The 19,055-nt window shown below is 50.6% G+C and overlaps 1 protein-coding gene across 3 annotated transcripts; it reads right to left on the bottom strand.

Annotated features, from left to right (window-relative positions):
* Nucleotides 1-228: 228 nt before the first annotated feature.
* CHAF1B (chromatin assembly factor 1 subunit B) lies at nt 229-18,167 on the bottom strand. 3 transcript variants are annotated; one of them, XM_032392685.1, is made up of 14 exons: nt 18,082-18,167; nt 17,176-17,311; nt 16,608-16,740; nt 14,972-15,089; nt 14,233-14,336; nt 11,690-11,786; nt 10,321-10,405; nt 8,685-8,778; nt 6,233-6,302; nt 6,044-6,135; nt 3,970-4,135; nt 2,386-2,766; nt 1,738-1,832; nt 229-1,001 (listed from the first exon to the last, which is right to left on the bottom strand). In XM_032392685.1, the coding sequence occupies exons 2-14, from the start codon at nt 17,299-17,301 to the stop codon at nt 910-912; spliced, it is 1,653 nt and encodes a 550-aa protein (XP_032248576.1). In that variant the 5' UTR covers nt 17,302-17,311; nt 18,082-18,167; the 3' UTR covers nt 229-909. The 3 variants fall into 3 exon arrangements, with proteins under 3 accessions (XP_032248576.1, XP_032248578.1, XP_032248577.1); XM_032392687.1 differs by having other exon boundaries at nt 3,970-4,132; XM_032392686.1 differs by lacking the exon at nt 18,082-18,167 and adding an exon at nt 17,468-17,609.
* Between the last annotated feature and the right edge of the window lie 888 nt (nt 18,168-19,055).

Here is a 19,055-nt window from a genome sequence, read left to right as displayed (position 1 = left end):
CTCATGGTGGTCACTGTGCCCAAATGACAGGCATCGAGCGTTCTGAAATGCATCGGTAGCACCTCCTGTCGGTGAGAAGCAGGAACTACCTCGGGCCCATGACCCCATCCTGGCCCTGCATGCACCCCACCCCACAGCCCTGCTTCACTCCCCGCAGAAAGGAGCGCACGTCCTCATCCCCGGGCTGGGCAAAGCAAAGGCAGAGGCATAAATTGCTAAGGCAAGTTCTTTTACTCTGAAAAATCAATCTGAAAAGTTCACCTATTTGGATACCAAGCTGTAGCTAAAGTGAAATCTCAACTCTCCCCCTAAGAAAAAAGTCAAGGAAATAAATATGCCTGAACAGCAACCAGGCTCCTTCTGATGGTTAACGGGGTCCCATCTCTGACCCGGTTTTCCTACTTTATTCTCACTTCCTAACTTTCCAGAACAAGCGTTATTACCTTTAAAATCAGAAAGCAAACTAGCAAACTAACTCCTAAAAATCGGTTATGCAGAAGGTCAATTCAACAGAATAAACCTCCTCAAATAACTTTCTCTTTCTCATTCCTGCTTTAGAAGGAGTCCGCTTGCATCATGTCTCTACTTTCCTGCAAGTATTTTTAAGGGAGGATTCATGGTTTCTAGATAACGCTGAACTGCTCCAGTTTCAGAAACTCATCAAAAAGAGGATTTAGTCCATTAAAATGTTCACATCTCCGAGGTAAAAATGTATCTTGAACACAAGAGCAAACATAGTTCTGCAGAAAAACTGGTCCCTGTGTATCTTCTGTTACAGAAATCCATTCCCCGAGTGTCCGTCAGGCTCTGCCTAATGTCACTGGTCTCCGGTGTCTCCGGCCCGGCCCCCCGCTCTGTGCGCACGGGGGCCCCCAGACCTGGCAGCCCTCAAGCACCAGACAGGTCTCATCAAGGGTCCAGACCTTGGGGACTTCCTTCGTGCTCACCAAGTCGAGGCCGCTTGAGCTCCGGAGGACTGCCCTGAGGGTCTCCGGGCATCTCTGGAACGTTAACAAACACAGGTTGGCAAGTAAGTGAACACTTCTTTAAAATTAAAAGCTGGTGTTTACTGGGCCCCTGGATGGCGCAGTTGGTTAAGCATCCGACTCTTGGTTTCAGTTCAGGCTGTGAGCCCACGATCGTGAGATCGAGCCCCACATTCAGTGCAGGAGTCTGCTTAAGACTCTCCCTTTGCACCTCCCCACTGCACGCTAACTAAAATCTTAAAGGTGATGTTTACAAAATAAATTTTGTGCCCTGACGAGAACTGAACTGCCTAGCAAGGTCCTATATGGATATAAGAGAAAGGATCCAGTGGTTCTCAATGGGGGCGGGGGGCGATCTCGCCTCTCAGGGAACAGTGGGCAATGTCTGGTGACCTCTGAGAATGTCCCAAGTGGGTGGGGGAGGGGAGAATGGGTACCGGCATCCAGGGGGGCCGCCAGCCTACAATCACAGGACAGCCCCCACAGCAAAGAATTATCCAGCCCCGCAGGTGGAGAACCCTGACCTCTAGCACCTCCGAACCCGCCATCTATCATTTACTGTGAGTGGCTGCGCGGGAAGGTGGCCTCCCTGCTGGGCATAACTTGGCAGCCAGAGAGTTTGAACGATGGGTCTAGTAAGATGCATCCCCGCTTTCTCAAAACGGACTTCAGATTAGGTGGTTAGTTTCCAAGAGAACAAAAGAAGATAGTCAACCTTTACTTATATTAAACCACGACCAGTGTCACTCACCTGACTGAATTTCTTCTGTGGGCGGGGTGGAAATTATACTGGTTGGTGCAGAATTCGGCGGAGTATCTGTCTTTAAGGGTATTAAGTTTATCCTCCTTGATTAAAAAAAGTAGTAAAGGGGTACATGGCTCATTAGTGTCATAGGCATCATTTGTGAGGATACCAAATTTCAAAACTACCCCAAGGAGTTGATCATATCATGCAAGACACTAAAAGTTGATGTGCCCACTTATTTAGGAACTAAGGACTATGTTCAGGCACTAAGTTCAGTCATCACATTTACAAGTCAAGCCTTAACTAGTCATCTAAAAGTCCCCAAACCTGTGTTTTGTTCATCTCCAATCGCATGATGAGCACCCATGGATGCCACGTATGTAAGGCGAGCAGACACGGTTTCTACTATGGAAAGCTCCAGAAACTGGGTGGCGGGCTGCAGCCACGTCTGCCCGTATGCCCTCCCTGACAGGCGGAAACGGGGACCCCACAGAGGTCTGGAAGCAGGGGGTGGCACTCAGGTCTGTCCCGAAATCTCTCTGGCCACACTATGAAGCCCTTACGGGACGTCCCCTATTCAACGTTGGGGCCTTCTGGTTTCTATTTTGTTTTTCAACTGCAAGGACAAGTTCTTCTTCCGCCGGAAGTTCTTACCGGGGTGTCGTCTTGCTCCAGGCCTGCAGGGTGTTCAGAGTGACCCTCCGGGATGGGGGCGCTCTTGGGTTTTGAGTGCTAGGCTGCAGGGCCTTCTCCTCGGAAGGTGCTGCTGGGGCTGGAGACGGTCTCGCCTGAGGTGGGGGTGTGCAGGGACTGCTGGGGTCTTGGATTCTGCCGGTGGGGGTCCCCTCGGCCAGCCTGGGTCCCGGCGAAGACCCCTGGTGTGGCTGACTCTTCGTTTTCTTTGCTGTCTCGGGCGTTCTCATGCTTAGAACCGGCTTCTCTTTCAAAGGTATTCCAAGTTCATCCTTCTCAAACGTCACAAATGAACAGTAGCCGTCCGTGGAAGAGATGGCCAGGAAGGCCCCGTCGCTGGACCTTTGTTCCCCGAACAGGAAAAAAGGTTAGAAACTGTACCAAAGTCCAAAGGGGCCCCTCTTAAGGCTCTCTTTATTCGTTAGAAAATGCCAGTTCACACAGGATCACAGGCTTGGTGTGAAAGGGAGAAGGGCTTGTGTGCTCCTCACTCCCACCCTTTCCTCCCCAGCCCCAGCTCGACTTTCTCAGGCACTGTGACATCTCAGGACTGTCATCAAAATCACCCAAATAAAGGTGTGATGACCTTCCCCCCCCCACCCCCAAGAAGAAAAAGAAGGAAAAAGGTTATAAAGAGCAAGAAAGAGATGGTGGGTGGGCAGGGCCGGCGGGGGCTAGGGGTGAATCAGGGACCCCGGGGGTGTGGAGGAGCCCAGCAGAAGGCAGAGTGCAAAGTGACACCACCAACAAGCGCAGTTCCGGGTGACAGGAGCTCACGGGTATGGGCTTCCTGCGGGGGGGATGGCAAGTCCCCAACAACCAGGGAGCCCACGGGGCACCCCCTCAGTTTGAGAATTAGAGGAATCTCCAGGGCATCGGAATGGCATCATTCAGATGTTACTGTTACCATAGGAAGTGGTATTATAGCAAATTAGAAATGGCTTTCTTTTTAATGTTAATTCCTTTAAAAAGATATTGGTAGGGGCGCCTGGGTGGCTCAGTTGGTTAAGTGTCTAACTCTTGGATTCGGCTCAGGTCATGATCCCGGGGTCTTGGGATCAAGCCCCACATCGGGCTCTTCACTCAGCAGGGAGCCTGCTGGAGATTCTTCTCCCCCCACCCCAAATTGTGCATGCACACATTCTCTCTCAAATAAATCTTATTTTTATTTATTTTTTTAAAGACTTTATTTGAGAGAGGGAGAAGCAGGCTCCCCACTGAGCAGGGAGCCCGACACAGGGCTTGATCCCAAGACCCCGAGATCATGACCTGAGCCAAAGGCAGACGCTCAACTATCTGAGCCAGCCAGGTGCCCCTCAAACAAATCAATCTTAAAAAGAAATGAGAAGAAAAGAGAGAAGAGAAGAGGGGAGAGGAGAGGGGAGAGAGGAGAAGAGGGAGAGGGGAGAGGAGAGAGGAGAAACGAAAAGAAAAACGAAAGTAGTAAATACGGGCCAAAAAAGCCATCTATCGTGCTGACGTGCTCCCCCCGAGGGTCTGGTCCAGGGCCCCAGGCCCTGCAGCTCCTCAGCGCCGGCCACTCACCAGGACACATCACTGAGGGTGTGGTAATGTATGTTACACACGTAGCCGAACGGGAACGGCTGCTGGGTGTCGTACAAGAGCACCGAGTCCTCGGAAGCCACAGCAAAGACCAGGCGGTAGGGCAGGCGTACCAGCTCCACCCCCGGCTCCTGCGAGGGTCCGTCTGCTGGGGGGGGGGGACAAAGGACAGGAAACAAGGAGCAAACGCCAACAAATCCCCCCCAAAAGCCCTCTGTCAGGGGACATAAATGACATCATTTTACTGAAGGCCAGTTCTAAGGAGAACCCCCCCCCCCCAGGAACCGGCGAGGACACTGGGTCCTCACCCGAGCGTCGGGGGCACCAAGGAGGTCCAAAAAGACGGGACCGGACGTGTGAATGAAACAGGGCAGGCTGAGGGGCCGCTTTCAGAGAAAGAAAAATAAGGGTCACCGAGAAACATCCTGTCAAGTGACATTTTAACGGTCCTTCAGTTCGTTATGTGCATTCACATCAAGGAATAAGGAGTTAAAAACAGCCGCTTCCAGCCACGGGGCAACAGGGACTGGATTCACTCGCCCACCTGGAGCAACAAACACCCGGCAGAATAGACCAAACGACGGCCTTCCAGACCCCGACCATCAGGCACTGAAGGACACGGATCCCTGAGGGGAGGGAAGTGAGAGGGAGGCCTACATCTGCCTCAGTTTACTGCCTGGAGCTTCCAGACCCGGAAAAGGTAAGAGGGAAGCCGACAGGACGGAGCTGGAAGCAGGAGGCCCAGGCGGCCAGAGCTCACGGGCAGAGACGCGCAGGGGCCCTTTCTGGTCTCCAGCAGAGCACTGATGGGTGCGAGCATGTGAGGAAACCACCCCAGGACAGAGCAAGAACTACAGGAAAGCCATTCCTGGCGCTCCCTGCGGCCAGGGTGGAAAACCTAGCTCTCGGGGCTCAGATGAGCGTACTTTGCTGCAGCTGGGGGGAGATTAGCTGTCGACCAAATGCCGCTGGGGTCCGGTCTACGGAAGAGAAGCAGCGCAGTGTTTCCAAGTGACTTCACCGCATCCCAGAATAAAGCTCAAGAATATTTATAAAAATATATCCAGCAGGGGCACCTGGGTGGCTCAGTTGTTAAGCGTCTGCCTTCGGCTCAGGTCAGGATCCCAGGGTCCTGGGATCAAGCCCCGCATCGGGCTCCCTGCTCGGCGGGAAGCCTGCTTCTCCCTCTCCCATGCCCCCTGCTTGTGTTCCTGCTCTCACTCTCTGTCAAATAAATGAATAAAATCTTTAAAATATATATATCCAGCATCCACTAAGGTACAGTTCACAATGTCTGGTATCTAACAAAGAATTACCAGGCATTCAAAGAAGAAACTCTGACCCACAACGAGGTGGGGGAAAAAAAAGTCAAAGCCACTCCTTTGTAATAACTCTTAATGTCTTTGTGTACAAACACTGTATTCTGCATGTTCAAGAAGAGGAAAGATGGAGCGTGTTAAGTAGAGACGTGGGATATGTAATACAGAAAACTGAGACACAACAGGCAGGCAGATCACCAGGAAGCCAGGGGGTGACATCAAGTGACCTGATGCACATGTAGGTGGAGGCCCCGGCGGAGAGGTCAGGGCATGACAGAAAAAATGTGATGCTATAATGGTCGAAACTGCCCAAATTTGATGAAAACTATAAACCCATAGATCTAAGAAGCTCAGTGAACCCCAAACATGAGAAACCTGAGGAAAACCACACAAAGGCCCATCATAATCTGACTGCTTAAAGCCACAGAAAAGATTTCTCTGTTTACATTAAGGAAAAAAAAAAAAAAAAACCCTAAAAAACAAAAATCCAATTCAAACATAACTTTACTGCATAGGAAATGGATGAATGACATTCGACCTGCTTCAGTAGAAAAATATGAGTACCTTTCTTCCTTTAAAGTTTAAGTGAAGAAGGTGTATTCTGGACAATGCAAAAACTGGACACACGTTCTGAGCTCTCCTCCGAGTAACTAAACTGAACCAAACCCACATACCTTTCCCCACAAGATAAAACCCAAACCGCGACCCGTAGCACGACCACTGAGGCTCTAACGTACCTGTTTCCACCACGGGCCTCAATTCAAAGTAGACCGGACAGCAACGGACAGCGAGCGTCGCTTTGCCAGGACACGGAAGATGAGCGATAGGCCTGGAAGATGGGTCATGACCTTTTTAGAAAGGGCACTGTTTCGCACCAAGAGCAAAAAGAAAGGGTAAACGTTTCAACTATGCCTTCAATTGCATACCTTTTAAGATTTTTCCTGGAGAAAACATAAGTCGTATTTGTTACGTTTTCGCCAGATTCCACACATCCAGCTGGGGAAGCAGGGAGAGGGAGAAGAGGCAAGGTTTTATTAGACTGAAGAAGATAAACTCAAGAGCATCCATCCCTGGCTCGTAAAATACTCTCCCCCACTAGCTGTCTGCTCTGGACAATGTTTTTGTGACTGAGGACGAATACAAACAGTCCCAGTCTGGGCTCGGCTCTCACCCAAGCTCTACCCACCTGTCCCCTCCCCCGAGCGGCCCACCCACCCAGGGCGGCTTGAGGCCTGGGCAGGAAGAACAGAGCAGGGGGCCCTTGCGACGAAGACCTCCGCCAGGGAGACCAGCTACTTCCTGCTGCAGAAGCGCTCTCGCTAGACCCCCCGGCTCGGTTCCTGGATTTGAACTTGGCGACCTGTGCCTGCTCTTTTCCACCTGCCCGCGGGAGCCAGGAGGCCACGGGGGGGGCGGGGGGGCGGCCAGCCTCCGCTACACTCCCAGCCCCCTGCAGCAGCTGACCTTGCTCTGGGGAGAGCCCACGTTTGAGCTCTTCCACACGCACCCCAGGCTGTCCTGAAAACCAGGTCAGACCCGGGCGGAGAATGACCGCCAACCACAGCTCCCTTGGACACCTTCTTGATACACACACGCGAAATCTCACCTGGGACCACCTCGTCCCCACCGGGGCGGGCAGAGGTCCTGTCAGCACTCTCAACCCTCCCCCACCCAGCCCAGCCTGCCATCCCCACCTAACCCATTTGAACAAGCCATGGATCATTACTTCCTTTCCCCCACGCTCACACAACCCACCGCAACCAGTTACAACTCAACTGCGTATCTATTCACACGGTGCGGTTTTCAGTCCAGCTCACAGAAACGGGGTCTTGTTTACACCTCCTTCCGTTGGTCTGCTCCGTCGACCACTCATGAACGCTAACTTGGGTAATGCACCTTTTTACTAGCTGCCTAATATTCACTGCTATGAGGATACCATACTTCATTCACCCATCTTGTTAATCAGTATTGTTTTTTCACAGCTACAAACAATACTTGCAATAAACATGGTTGAAAATATACTTTTTCGTACTAGGTTTTCATTTCTTAAAGACTGAGTCTAAGGTGAGGGGCAGATTGGCTGACGAGGACATGCATTTAACGGTGACCAGACTGTTTTCTGAATAGGCTGTAACCATTCACAATCCCACCAGCAATACCCACATTCTGCTTGCCCATCAGCAGCGATATTTTCACTTTTTTCTGGTCTGAAAAGAATAAAGAGATACCTCAATTTGTGTCACTTTAATTTCTATTTCTGTCACTGAGTTTCCAAACCTTTTCCTTTGTGTGCTGAACGCATAGATCTGCCTTTTTGTATCTTTCACCCATTTTGTTTCTTCTGGGTTTTCCTTTTTTCTCATCAATTTGGAAGAGCCATTGTCAATGATATACATAGGCTCTCACCCATTTTGTTTCTTCTGGGTTTTCCTTTTTTCTCATCAATTTGGAAGATCCATTGTCAATGATATACATAGGCTCTCTCTTTCCTGTGACGTAAACAGTATTTTCCAGTTCTGTTATGTGTTGACTGATTTCGCTTACAGGGTGTTTGCTGTACAAAGGTTCCCCAGTCAAATGCAGTCAAAAAGGCCTATCATTTAAGAACTTCCAGGTTTCCAGTGTTAAGTTTGTCTTCCCTGTTCCTAGGATGTCCTCCTACATTTTCACCTTTTATATTTAAGTATTAAATTCACCTGGAATTTATTTTTTTATTTTTATTTTTTAAAGATTTTATTTATTTATTTGAGAGAGAGAGAACGAGAGACGAGAGCATGAGAGGGAGAAGCAGACTCCCTGCTGAGCAGGGAGCCCGATGCGGGACTCGATCCCGGGACTCCAGGACCATGACCTGAGCCGAAGGCAGTCGCTTAACCAACTGAGCCACCCAGGCGCCCGGAATTTATTTTTTTATATGTAAGTTAAGGGTCCAGTATCATTTTCTTCCAGACACCTGGACATTCTAGCACCATTCACTCAGTAATTCATTCTTCCCACTGAAACACCACCCAAGTCAGTTTTTAATTCCCTTTGATCTCAGGACCTATTTCTGGACTTTCTGTTCTGGTCCACTCATCTGTTTACTCCTATACTAATAACCATGTTGACTTGATGGTAGTAGTACCGACAGGTATCTGCTGACAATCAAACACCTGCTCAAGTGTTATTATTTTCCATACTTTTAAAACTATTCTTGGGGCGCCTGGGTGGCTCAGTGGTCCAACTCTTGATTTAGGTTCAGGTCATGATCTCAGGATCATGAGATCAAACCCTGCGACAGGTTCCATACTCAAGGCACAGTCTGCTTGGGATGCTCTCTCTCTTTCTCTCTAAATGGATAAATAAAATCTTAAAAAAAAACAACCTTGTTAAGCCCACCTGGTGTGAGGAGCAAAGATCCATCAGGAGTAAAACTAAGTCTACGAAAGAATGACTTCATGCTGTCATCATGAAACATCCGGTAACTTCTTGCCTGTGGCACACAAGTTTAAACATTAATCCAAATCTTTACATTCACAAGAAAGGCTAACCAGTTTTTTTTAATTTTACATAGTATCATTTATTACAAAATAATAGATGAAATATATTACAAATCAAATAATCACTCAAGACTGCAAGAGTAGGGGTGCCCGGGTGGCTCAGTTGGTTAAGCGCCGAACTCTTGATTTCGGCTCAGGTCATAATCTCAGGGGCCTGGGATCGAGCCCTGAGGCCACATTCAGCAGGGAGTCTGCTTGAGATTCTCTCCCTCTGCCCCTCACCCCACTCTCCCTCTCTCAAAAATGAATAAATCTTAAAAAACTGCAAGAGTCTCATGAAGACTAACTGCCCATTTGTGTTTGTTAAGGAAAGCTGTGTGTGTCGGGGCGCCTGGGTGGCTCAGTCCGTTAAGCGTCTGCCTTCAGCTCAGGTCATGATCTCAGGGTCCTGGGATCGAGTCCTGCATTGGGCTCCTTGCTCAGCAGGGAGCCTGCTTCTCCCTCTCCCTCTGCTCCTTGCCCCCCTCAAATTTAAAAAAAAAGGAAAGCTGTGGGTGTACATGGGTGTGTGTGGGGGCTCTACAGTTATTTTACGAAGCCTCGATGAGAACACAGCACACCGTGAGCAGTGGTTTGTCTGGAGAATGAGACTGGGGTGGGGGGACTCAAGACGACAACCAGGGGCCCTTTGTTATCTGTGTGTGTCCACTGAGAATTTCCAACTTAATGAACACTTCTTAGAAAACACTCCGCTACTAAACTGGTAGACCTATCTTTCCAAACATGTCTTAAACGCCTGCGTGGGACGGTTTTTGCTCCAACTCACTGACACTTGATGAACACTAAGCATTAGCTCTCCAGGACCCTAAGACCCAGCGTCACCCTCCTCACCACAGGGGAGCTCGCCTGCGTCACCAGTAGCCGCTTGCCTGAGGACGGGATTCGCACTGTGTCCCTTTTTTGTTCCAGTGACCGACCTGCTCCCTTTTGCCTAGGTGCCTGTGTCCGTAGTCTTGATTCTTCTAGGACCAATGGCTGGGTCTCCGTAGTCCGCTAGCAACATTCTCTCCATACCGGCCACAATGGTATACGGCCTCTTGCCAGACAACCTGATGCGTGACCCACCTGCCTTCCTGTTGCACAGTGCTGGGGTCCCCCTAGGTCCGAAGTTCTCGACCCTCACTACACCTCAGGATCCCAGAGGCCCTGCCAACCTCAAGCCAAGTGAATGACATCTGGGGGGAGGGGGACGGGTGCCCATATTTCTTAATGCTTCCAGGGGACTCCACAGTGAGCCAGGGTTGAACACCTCTGTCCACCGTCAGCAGCTGTCCCCTGCCCCCCCCAGATGTCCCCAGTCCCATGCACACCGGCCCAACGGTCTAACTGAGCCTTGACTGGATCTGAGGAAGTACAAGGTAGTTCAAGCGTCGGGGGCCTGAGACCAGCGGTTTAGCCATAAGACACGGAGGAGCTCATGACCTCCCGAATCTCAACGCAAGCCCTGCTAAAGTAGAAGGTCAAGTATTTCCTACCTCTCCTTCGGCCCCTATTCCAGACAGCATTTTTGAGACATTAAAAGCCACACGTTTCTTCTGGGTGCTGTAGACCCTCAGGATCCTAAAGAAAGAAGACGACTCTGACTGGTCCCTTCTAGTGAATGAAGTGGTTCACACAGAAGCAACCAGTACCAAAACTGAAGACAGATTAAACAATGTGAGCCTGCGAGACCACGGGTAGTAACGGCTGTCATCCTGTCACACATTAACTGTGGCAGAAGCAAGCCACCGAGGCAGGTCACTAATGAAGTGAGGAAATAGGTCCTAACTTCATTTCTTACTGAACGTTTCAGCTTATCAAGACGGGCTTTAGGCCTGGCCTTTTCAGGCTTTGGACACTCAGCCCAGTGGTGATTTCTAAGACTGTGGTGATACTTGTTTCAGACGGTCTTGCCCTCAGGGATTTGGAAGAGTACGGAAAACACCAGCATATAAATTTGGTTGGTGCTAATTCATATTATTCCCACTAGCTAATCAGATCCTTATATTCCTGATTGCCCAAATAAAACACACAGATCAGAAAATAAATGCACATACAATATAAAGGTGTTTATTTTTCATAGCTTCTCCTAACGCTTCCACATTGCTGGGCCATCTGAAATCAAAGGTGTTATGATTAAAAGTAGTCGGGTAAATACTCAAAAAGACTATTCTGACCGGTGAGTAATATACCCAGCACCTCTGATGTTTAGTTCCTTGTTTCAAGAACACAATTAAATGCAGGACACCAGTAAACACAGCAACAAAAGCTCCTTCCAAAAAAGACAAAATATTCTAGGTTTACATTGATTTAAGTGGAATCATTAAAATCCCTGCAGTAGTAAACTATAATCAAAAAGTGAAATAGGGGCATCTGGCTGGCTCAGTCGGTGGACCGTGCGATTTGATCTCAGGGGTTTTGAGTTTGAGCCCTGCACTGGGTGTAGAGATTACTTAAAGATAAAATCTTAAAAAAAAAAAAAGAAAGAAATATCGAACCCTACCGTTAGGTGCCCCTTCTTGCCTAAGTCATAGTTACATAAAACACTTTTTCTTTAAAAGTTGCCCATGAAATTCCAAAGTAATTCAAAGCTCTCTCTGCATTCATTCACCCATTCAATAAAGATTTACTAAGCACTACATATAAGGCACTTGCCCTAATTAGTTTCTAATTTCTTGTTATGGTGTAAGAATAACAGTAAAGCCAAATGCTTTATATGAAACCAAGAACGTGGATGGATGGCTAGATGGACAGATGGATGAATCAAACCTAGACTTTGCTTTATTATTGGTTAAGTGGTGATGAAAACACCTCTGCAGAAAGATTAAGCCAATAGAGAAGACAACTTGCCAAATACTTACGTACCTGTCACAGCTGAGGGTAGCAACATACTGACCCAAGGGGTCCCAGGTTACTCCTTGGACATAACTTTTATGTTCATTAAAGATGGAGATCTTTTGTCCTGTGAATAAAGCACACAACAGCATTATGGAAACCTACTCAAGCACGAGTGGCGTCAACTACACTTTAGGTATGACGCCCTTTACCCCATTCCACCATTCTGCCTCTGCACCACACTCTGTGTCGGGCTCTGGGGAGACAAAGAGGACCCCGCAGCTTCAGGGAAGAGACACCCCCATGGACGGGCAGCATGGGACACAGAGGGGCAGCTGAGGCAGCAGTGAGGGTCAAGAAGGGGACGGGGCGAGTTCAGCTCTCCAGGTCAGGCGGGATGAAGGGGGTCGTGAAGGAGCAGGTATTGTGAGCAGATCCACGGCAGGAAGGGAGGGCAGTTTAGGCACAGGGAGCAATAAGTAAGGGAGAATTCCAGAGGGTCATGTCCAGGGCCAAAATGGCAAGACAGGGAGGATAGGAGGTACATGACTGCGACCCTCGTGTACAAGGAAAAGGTTCTGGGAATCCAAGGTGCGGCCGAGAGCAACACTCGACTGGGAAGCGACCTGCGTGAGGAAGATGAAACCGAGGTTCACAGAGAACTCAGGCAGTACCCTAGTTAGGAGGGGACAGCAGGCCAGGCCGGAGGCAGGGGCCCGAGCAAAGCTAGCAGGGGTGGAAAAGGGACTCCGTGGAGAGAGATTAAGCCAGGAGTGCATGAAGATTAGCTGGGTAAAGAGAGGAGGGAGTTAGGAAGCCGTGGCCATTCAACACAAACAAAAACCCCCAAAACCCTCTTCTCTGAAAAGGAGTCTACGCTCGCTCACTCACCTCCCCCAATCTTCCCCTCCTCTCAGCCCTCTGCAGTCTGGCTTCCGCTCCCCTCCACAAGTTGCCCGTGACCCCCTGGCCCCCCCCATGTCCGTGAAACGCAGCGAGTGTGCTTCAGGCTACACCCCCCAGCCTTCCTGCGAGTCCCTTCGGGGAGTCTGTGACATTAAGGTGGCCCGGGGCTGGGTGACGGCACCTCCTCAGACGCCCTCTGAGTTTTACAAGTCTTTTTAACCCACAGTTGCGTCGTTGGGTCGGTGTGTGAGTGCGGGGGTTTCTGGAGAGGGACTCTGGAAGCCACCTGCCCTGGGGCTCGAGCGGCTGCCCCTGCCCTTGCTGCTCCCACAGGCGGGAGCCTCCTCCCCGAAGGAACGCCCGCGGCCCGCCCCTGCCTCGGGCCGGAGCAGCCTGCCTGGCACTGCCGCCCCGACGTCACACCCGCCCCTGACGTCACACCCGCCCCCTGACGTCACACCCGCCCCCGACGTCACACCCGCCCCCTGACGTCACACTCGCCCCCGGCGTCACACCCGCCCCGACATCACACCCGTATCTGATGCCCCACTGGCACGCAGCCTCCATCTTGTAGGATGTAATGACCTGGCCACATTCAAGGTCGTTCCACCTGGCTTCAGGGGGCTTCTGGGTGGACTGTCCACACAGACACTGAAACTATCCGGAGCAATGGCCTGATGTGGGAAAGAGAAGACAACGGGGACACTGGCCCTCCATATTGCCGAAGTCCGGGACAGAGGTGGGGCAAGAGGGGGGGGTCTGGCTGAACGGCAGGACCTAGAACAAACAGACTTTCACAGAGTGGATAATCCAGAGGTGCAGGCAGCGCGGGGCGGGGAGGGGGTGCCTTCTCCACCCTGACTCCCTCCCGGCGCTCTCGGGCCACGGGAGGACCGGCCGGGAGCACCAGCGGGAGCACGGCAAGAGGCTACGAGGAAACATCAAGGCTGAGCACGGTCTGCAGGGGGCAAAAACGGCCCAGCGTTAGCCACTAAGCGGCTTTTGGCATTTCGCTGCCATTCCTACAGATTCTCACATGTCTACTGTCTCCCCACCCAGAGAACAGGTTCTATAAATGAGCGAGGTTGTCCTTGGCTGTCCTTGCTGTCAAACGGACACCTGACCCTACCTCTCCCAACACGGCGAATTCAGGGCCCATCGATGACGACGACGTGCTAAACCCAAGAGCCTGAGTTCCACGAAGACAGGGGTGAGCCCTGCCCCCAACACGTCTGCATCCCCATGCATGTGGGACGGACCTCGCTCCGGCACCACGGCTAAGCCTCCTGCACTTGGACTGGGACCCTAAAACTGAGTCGGATCCATGACACAGGGGCATCCTCACCTGCTGAGCCAGACACCTATTTTAGTTCACTCAGAAACTCTTCTTATGCCTTTAAAGATAAAGCAGGTTATGGGCGCCTGGGTGGCTTAGTGGGGTAAGTGTCTGCCTTCGGCTCAGGTCTCGATCCCGGGTCCTGGGATGGAGGCCCACATTGGGCTCCCTGCTCAGCGGGGAGTCTGCTTCTCCCTCTCACTCTACCCTCATGCCCTCTCTCTCTCAAATAAATAAATATTTAAAAAATAAAAAAACATACAGCAGATTAGACTTTTTAGCCACTTAGAAGATTCCTTCCCCCTGACAATAAGAGAAACGTGTCAGCTACCTTTACTGACGTCCCATATGATGGCTGTATTATCCACAGAGGCAGAAGCCATTAAATTCCCGTCGGCTGCCCAGCAAATATCGTACACATCTTCTAAGTGGCCCCTGGAGTCCAAAGAGGAGAAAGAGGGGGAAAAAGCAAATCTTGTCTCAACAAGAGAAAAACCATCAAAAATTTACAGGCAAACTCAGAGACCATACATTAGGATTTTAGAAATTTCCATGGGAACTGTATTAGCTGCAGCTAGGATCTGCTACCTTCACGGGTAATAATAGCTTTATAATTGATTCAATCTGACTAAAGAAAATTTTATAGCAGAAATAAAACCCATTTTGGGGCGCCTGAGTGGCTCAGTCGGTTAAGCGCCCAACTCTTGGTTTGGGCTCAGGTCATGATCTCAGAGTCGTGAGATCGAGCCCCATGTTGGGCTCTGGGCTGGCTGTGGAGCCTGCTCGAGATTTTCTCTCTTCCTCTGCCCCCTCCCCCTCAACTCTCTCTCTTAAAAAAAAAAAGAAAGAAAGAAGATCCATTTTAATCGTTGTTTCTAAGTCAAAATGCAGAGCACCTGACTGGCTCAGTCAGTAAAGCATGCGACTCGATCTCAGAGCTGTGAGTTCAAGCCCCATGTTGGGTGTAGAGCTTACTTAAAAATTTTTTTTAAATAATAAAAAAATGCATGTGAGTTGAATGCATTCAGATCAGTTAGATAAATCACTCCCGTGGGCCCTCCCCAAGTTACCTCAGGGTTTTTATGACAGTCCAATTCTCCTTATTCAGCTGAGCCTCATCCTCATCCTGAAAAGCAATCTGTTCTGGCTCCTTGTTGTCGTTGACCTTCCACAACAGAATGACAGCATCTGTGGAGTGATTCGGTTAAAGATAAGCCATGCTTTTTGCATGCTCCTTCATTTCTGGGCTTTTAGGATATTAAACCCTATTTACGTTGTTCAATAGACACTATGGTCACCATGAGTGACTTCTAAGAATTTGGACAGGACAAACAGGTTTGCCTTCTGATCTAAAACTCCAAAATCAAACTCATACCAGATCAGAGCTATCCAGAGTCACATGCAACAGAAGAGTCCCTAGGCCGGCAAAACACCACTACAAAGCGCTATGTTAACAAATCCTAAGGCATTACCTATGGATGGCTGAATAGGGAAAAACCAAGAGCCATCAAGCAAGGATTGGCAAATCATTCCCAGCTATCTTAGCCTCAGCAGGATTTAGCATCTTAACTCCTCAGTGACCTCACCTGTAAAATGGGGATAACAGCATATACCTACCTCATAGGGCTTTCTCGGGGATTAAATGAGTTAATATGCATAAAGCACTTAAAACACAATGCCCAGCACATGGTGACGCATGGACGCATTAGCTACTCATATGGACACACCAGATACCTCAGCCTCATGTCATCCATTGTCTGGGTGCTCCAACTCCCTGTGCTCTGACCCCAACTCTCCACACAAGTCTGAGCACCCCTTGGCTTCCCTCTGAATGCCAGCAGGACAGTCACTGAGCCGGCTGTATGGGCACGAGTGTGGAATTCTGGGAGCCGGGTGGAGAGGAGATCAGCCTTGACATTGGCAGGTGGACACTCTCCACTGCTAATGGCAGGTTTCTGGGCCTCCAAGGCCAAAGGACTTGGCAAACCAAAGGCTGTCCTGTGCGACCTCTCAGAAGACAGCCTGCCGGCCTCCCCCAGTGGCGTTCCCCACCTTCCACCTTTCCCTCTGTGCACACACGCCCTGGACACCACGGCACTGAACTTCACCGGGTCGCTTTCCTCCTTCTGCAAACGAAACCTGTGATGTGTTTTATTTTCTAGTAACTTCTAGACTCTTCTGGTGTCAAAGCATGGTAAAAAGATTTACTTTTTTGGTAGTAGTTTTATGCTATTTAAGCACAAGCAGAAAATATGAATCAATCTACTCCCACCAAGGAAACATAATTTAGAGGGCCATTCAGACAATTCTCCCCCAAGTGAATTAATTAATTACGAGAGACGTGGGAAAGACTGTGATCACTTGGATACCAAGCCAGCAATCAAACAAGGCTAGGACAGCTGTATTGGAACACTGGCAAAATGGTAAGCGCCCTACTTGTCTCCACCAGCAGAGTGGGGTGAGGGGGAGTCGCTGGCGGGGGGTGGAGTGGGCATTTACAAACAGCTCTTCTCAGGTTAAGCTTGCTGTCCTCCATCCCTTCATGCTCCTCAGAACGCTATTTTACTAAACTATCTAAATGACGGATTGAGAGGTCAAGTGACCTCTAAAATAAAAAAGCATACTTAGCTCAGATCTCACTATTTAACATGAGACACAAAGGTATCTGGTTTCTAAGGAATTTTGAAGGCTAATACTAACACTCACCATCTCCTCCTGATGCTAAAATTTCCCCATTTGGAGAAAAACGCACAACATTGACAGCTTTGGTATGGCGAGCAAGATTGGACAAAAATTCAACAATGGCCTTTCCGTCGGGTCCTTTTTCCACCTTCCAGATCTGTTGAGAACCAAAACATTCGTTCAGAGAACCATATAGTGAGCACCTACCATACTGTGCTTACTAAAACAACACTAGGCTAATTTTCAGGAAGAAAACAGTTTTTCTTTTGCTACATAAAATGGAACTTCTTTCTAAAACGTAAACTAACAGTCCCATTGCTCGCTGCCCTCCCTCCTACCTCTTTCTAGTGCAAACTGTTCCCCAACAGGAACTGGCTCGAGATTCTAATTTCATGAGCATCCAGCTTATCAATTTGGGAAACATTCCCCAAGGAGCAAAGCTTTCTTCTGCTTTCATGGTTCATTCAAGGCCCTGAGAATTTCTCTCTCTGCGCTAGATGACAGAAGAGTCGGAGTTTGTTGACACTCGTCTTAAAGGAAAGAATGGAGAAGGCAGCTTCAGCAGCGCTTCTCTGTATCCCTCCCAATTTACCCGAACGGCGGTGTCCACGCCCGCGGACGCCAGTCTGTGGATCCTCCCGGCCGCGCCATGCTGGAAGTCGAGGCTGTACACCGGCTCCTTGTTGTGCCAGGCTATTTCGCAAGTAATGACTTTCATCCTCCCGAGCCTTGAGGGAGCAAAACAAATTCCTCCAGCACCGTTCTTTTCCCAAAGACAGGAAAGCTGAAAATCGCTGGTAATGAACTATCAGAGCAGGAAAGGTGGTCCTGAACGCTTATTATGAGCCGGGAACCCTGCTCATCATTAAAAATGCACGCCGTACCGGGAAAGGATGCCAGTGTTGACCTCTCACGTATCGCCTTGCAGGTGCACCTAAAAAGCTTCACTGAGCCGAGGCTGTTGGGTTTATTTTACTGCTACGTCCGGAAAAGCAAAATGGAACACGCAGGCAGAGGAAATCAAGGGGCCGGGCCCTGCTGCGCGACCGCCCCCGCTTGGTGGGGGTTGGGGGGCGCTCCCGGAGAGCCAGGGGTCGGGTCGCTCGGGTGAGGGGCTGTCCGGGGCAAGGGGCCGCCCGGGAGAGGCCGCCTGGGGGAGGGGACCGCGTGGAGGGGAGGGGGGCCGCGGGGGACACCCACCTCCCAGGGGCGGGGGCCACCAGGAGGAGGGGGTCGCCCAAAGGAGGGAACCGGGGCCGGAGGGGACCTCCCCGCGTTCGCAGGCCGCAAGGGACGGGGCGCTCGGCCGGGAAGCCGAAAGCAGGCCTGGCCCGGTGGAGGCCGCACCGGGCCGGGGCGGGGACCGGCCGTCCGAATGCACGCCGCTCCGGAGCTATGCCGGGATCCGGGGGCGCGCCCTCAGCGAGATCCTCTCGCCCCCGTCCGGCCCCGCAGGGAGACCGTGGGGACGCCGGAGCCAGCGCCGGGGAAGCAGTACCTGCACGGACACGGTCAGTCGACTGCACCGCCAGCTCCCGCCGCCGCTTGCGCTTCTTCCCGCGCGCCGCAGACCCCGCCTCCTGGTGGGCGGGACTCCGCGCGACGCCCCGCCCCTTTGTCGGTGGGACTCTGTTCGCCCCGCCTTCGTGTGGGCGGGATTGCGTGGCGCTCCGCCCCTCCTCCGGCCGCAGAGAGTGGTCCAGAGGTGCTGAGTCCTCGGAATCCCCGCCGGCTCCCGCCGGTTCACTTATTACGTGCCCGACCGACGCCTCTGTGGAAGGCGAGTTCATCGTCTCATTCATTCAATCATTTCTTCCCTTCTTAACTCTTTTAGCAAACATTTCCTGAGCATCTGCCAGATGCTGGACCCTATGCCGGTGCTGGACAAGCAGTGCAGAGAGAAACTCAGACTGACTTACCCTCAGGGAGTTGCCAGTCCGGTAAAAGGAAAAGAGCGGTCCTGTAGGACAGGTGGGAGGCTGTATCTCTGAGACCCGCCCAAGACCACCCCGTCTGTCCCTGGTATTCTTTCACAGCGAGTGTTTGAGAGCTGTAACCTGCATCAGGCCCCGTCTCGGTCTCTGGAGCTTCAAGCATCAGTGAAACACAAAGTCTTTTTGGGCCTTCTGTAGTCGTGTACGCAAGTAATTATTTTAAAAAGGAGTGTGGGAAAAAAAGTATGTAAGGAACAATGTGCTCGGTTATTTTGATCTGAAGCCTCAAGGGAAGTCTGAAGAGAAGAGGGCATTTAAAATGGGCTTCAAGTGATAGAGTTTTGGATGATCAGCTCTGGGAAATGGGAATTTAAGCTTAAAGAAACTCACAGTTAACAGAGGCACATGGGGGAGCAGTGGGACTTGCGATGGGAAAGGATGGATAGGGCAAAACCCCGGAAGCATTTAGACGTGAATGAGCAGGTCATTTGGACATGTGTGTCTCAAAGGCAGTTTTCTTATTCTAAATTAACTGGAA

Source organism: Phoca vitulina, unplaced genomic scaffold (assembly GCF_004348235.1).
Source record: "Phoca vitulina isolate PV1807 unplaced genomic scaffold, GSC_HSeal_1.0 scaffold68, whole genome shotgun sequence".
NCBI classification, from domain to species: domain Eukaryota; kingdom Metazoa; phylum Chordata; class Mammalia; order Carnivora; family Phocidae; genus Phoca; species Phoca vitulina.
The sequence above is the reverse complement of the archived record's forward strand: the minus strand, read 5'-3'. Positions and strand labels throughout refer to the sequence as shown.

What these genes read in the sequence shown, in the direction of transcription:
- CHAF1B (XM_032392685.1), bottom strand. Translation starts at nt 17,301, where the DNA reads ATGAAAGTCATTACTTGCGAAATAGCCTGGCACAACAAGGAGCCGGTG. An exon ending in ATCTTTGCTCCTCACACCAG is followed by an intron (nt 6,303 to 8,684) that starts GTGGGCTTAACA and finishes CTGCTTCCCCAG; the next exon opens with CTGGATGTGTGGAATCTGGC. An exon ending in TCCAGGAAAAATCTTAAAAG is followed by an intron (nt 6,136 to 6,232) that starts GTATGCAATTGA and finishes CCCATCTTCCAG; the next exon opens with GCCTATCGCTCATCTTCCGT.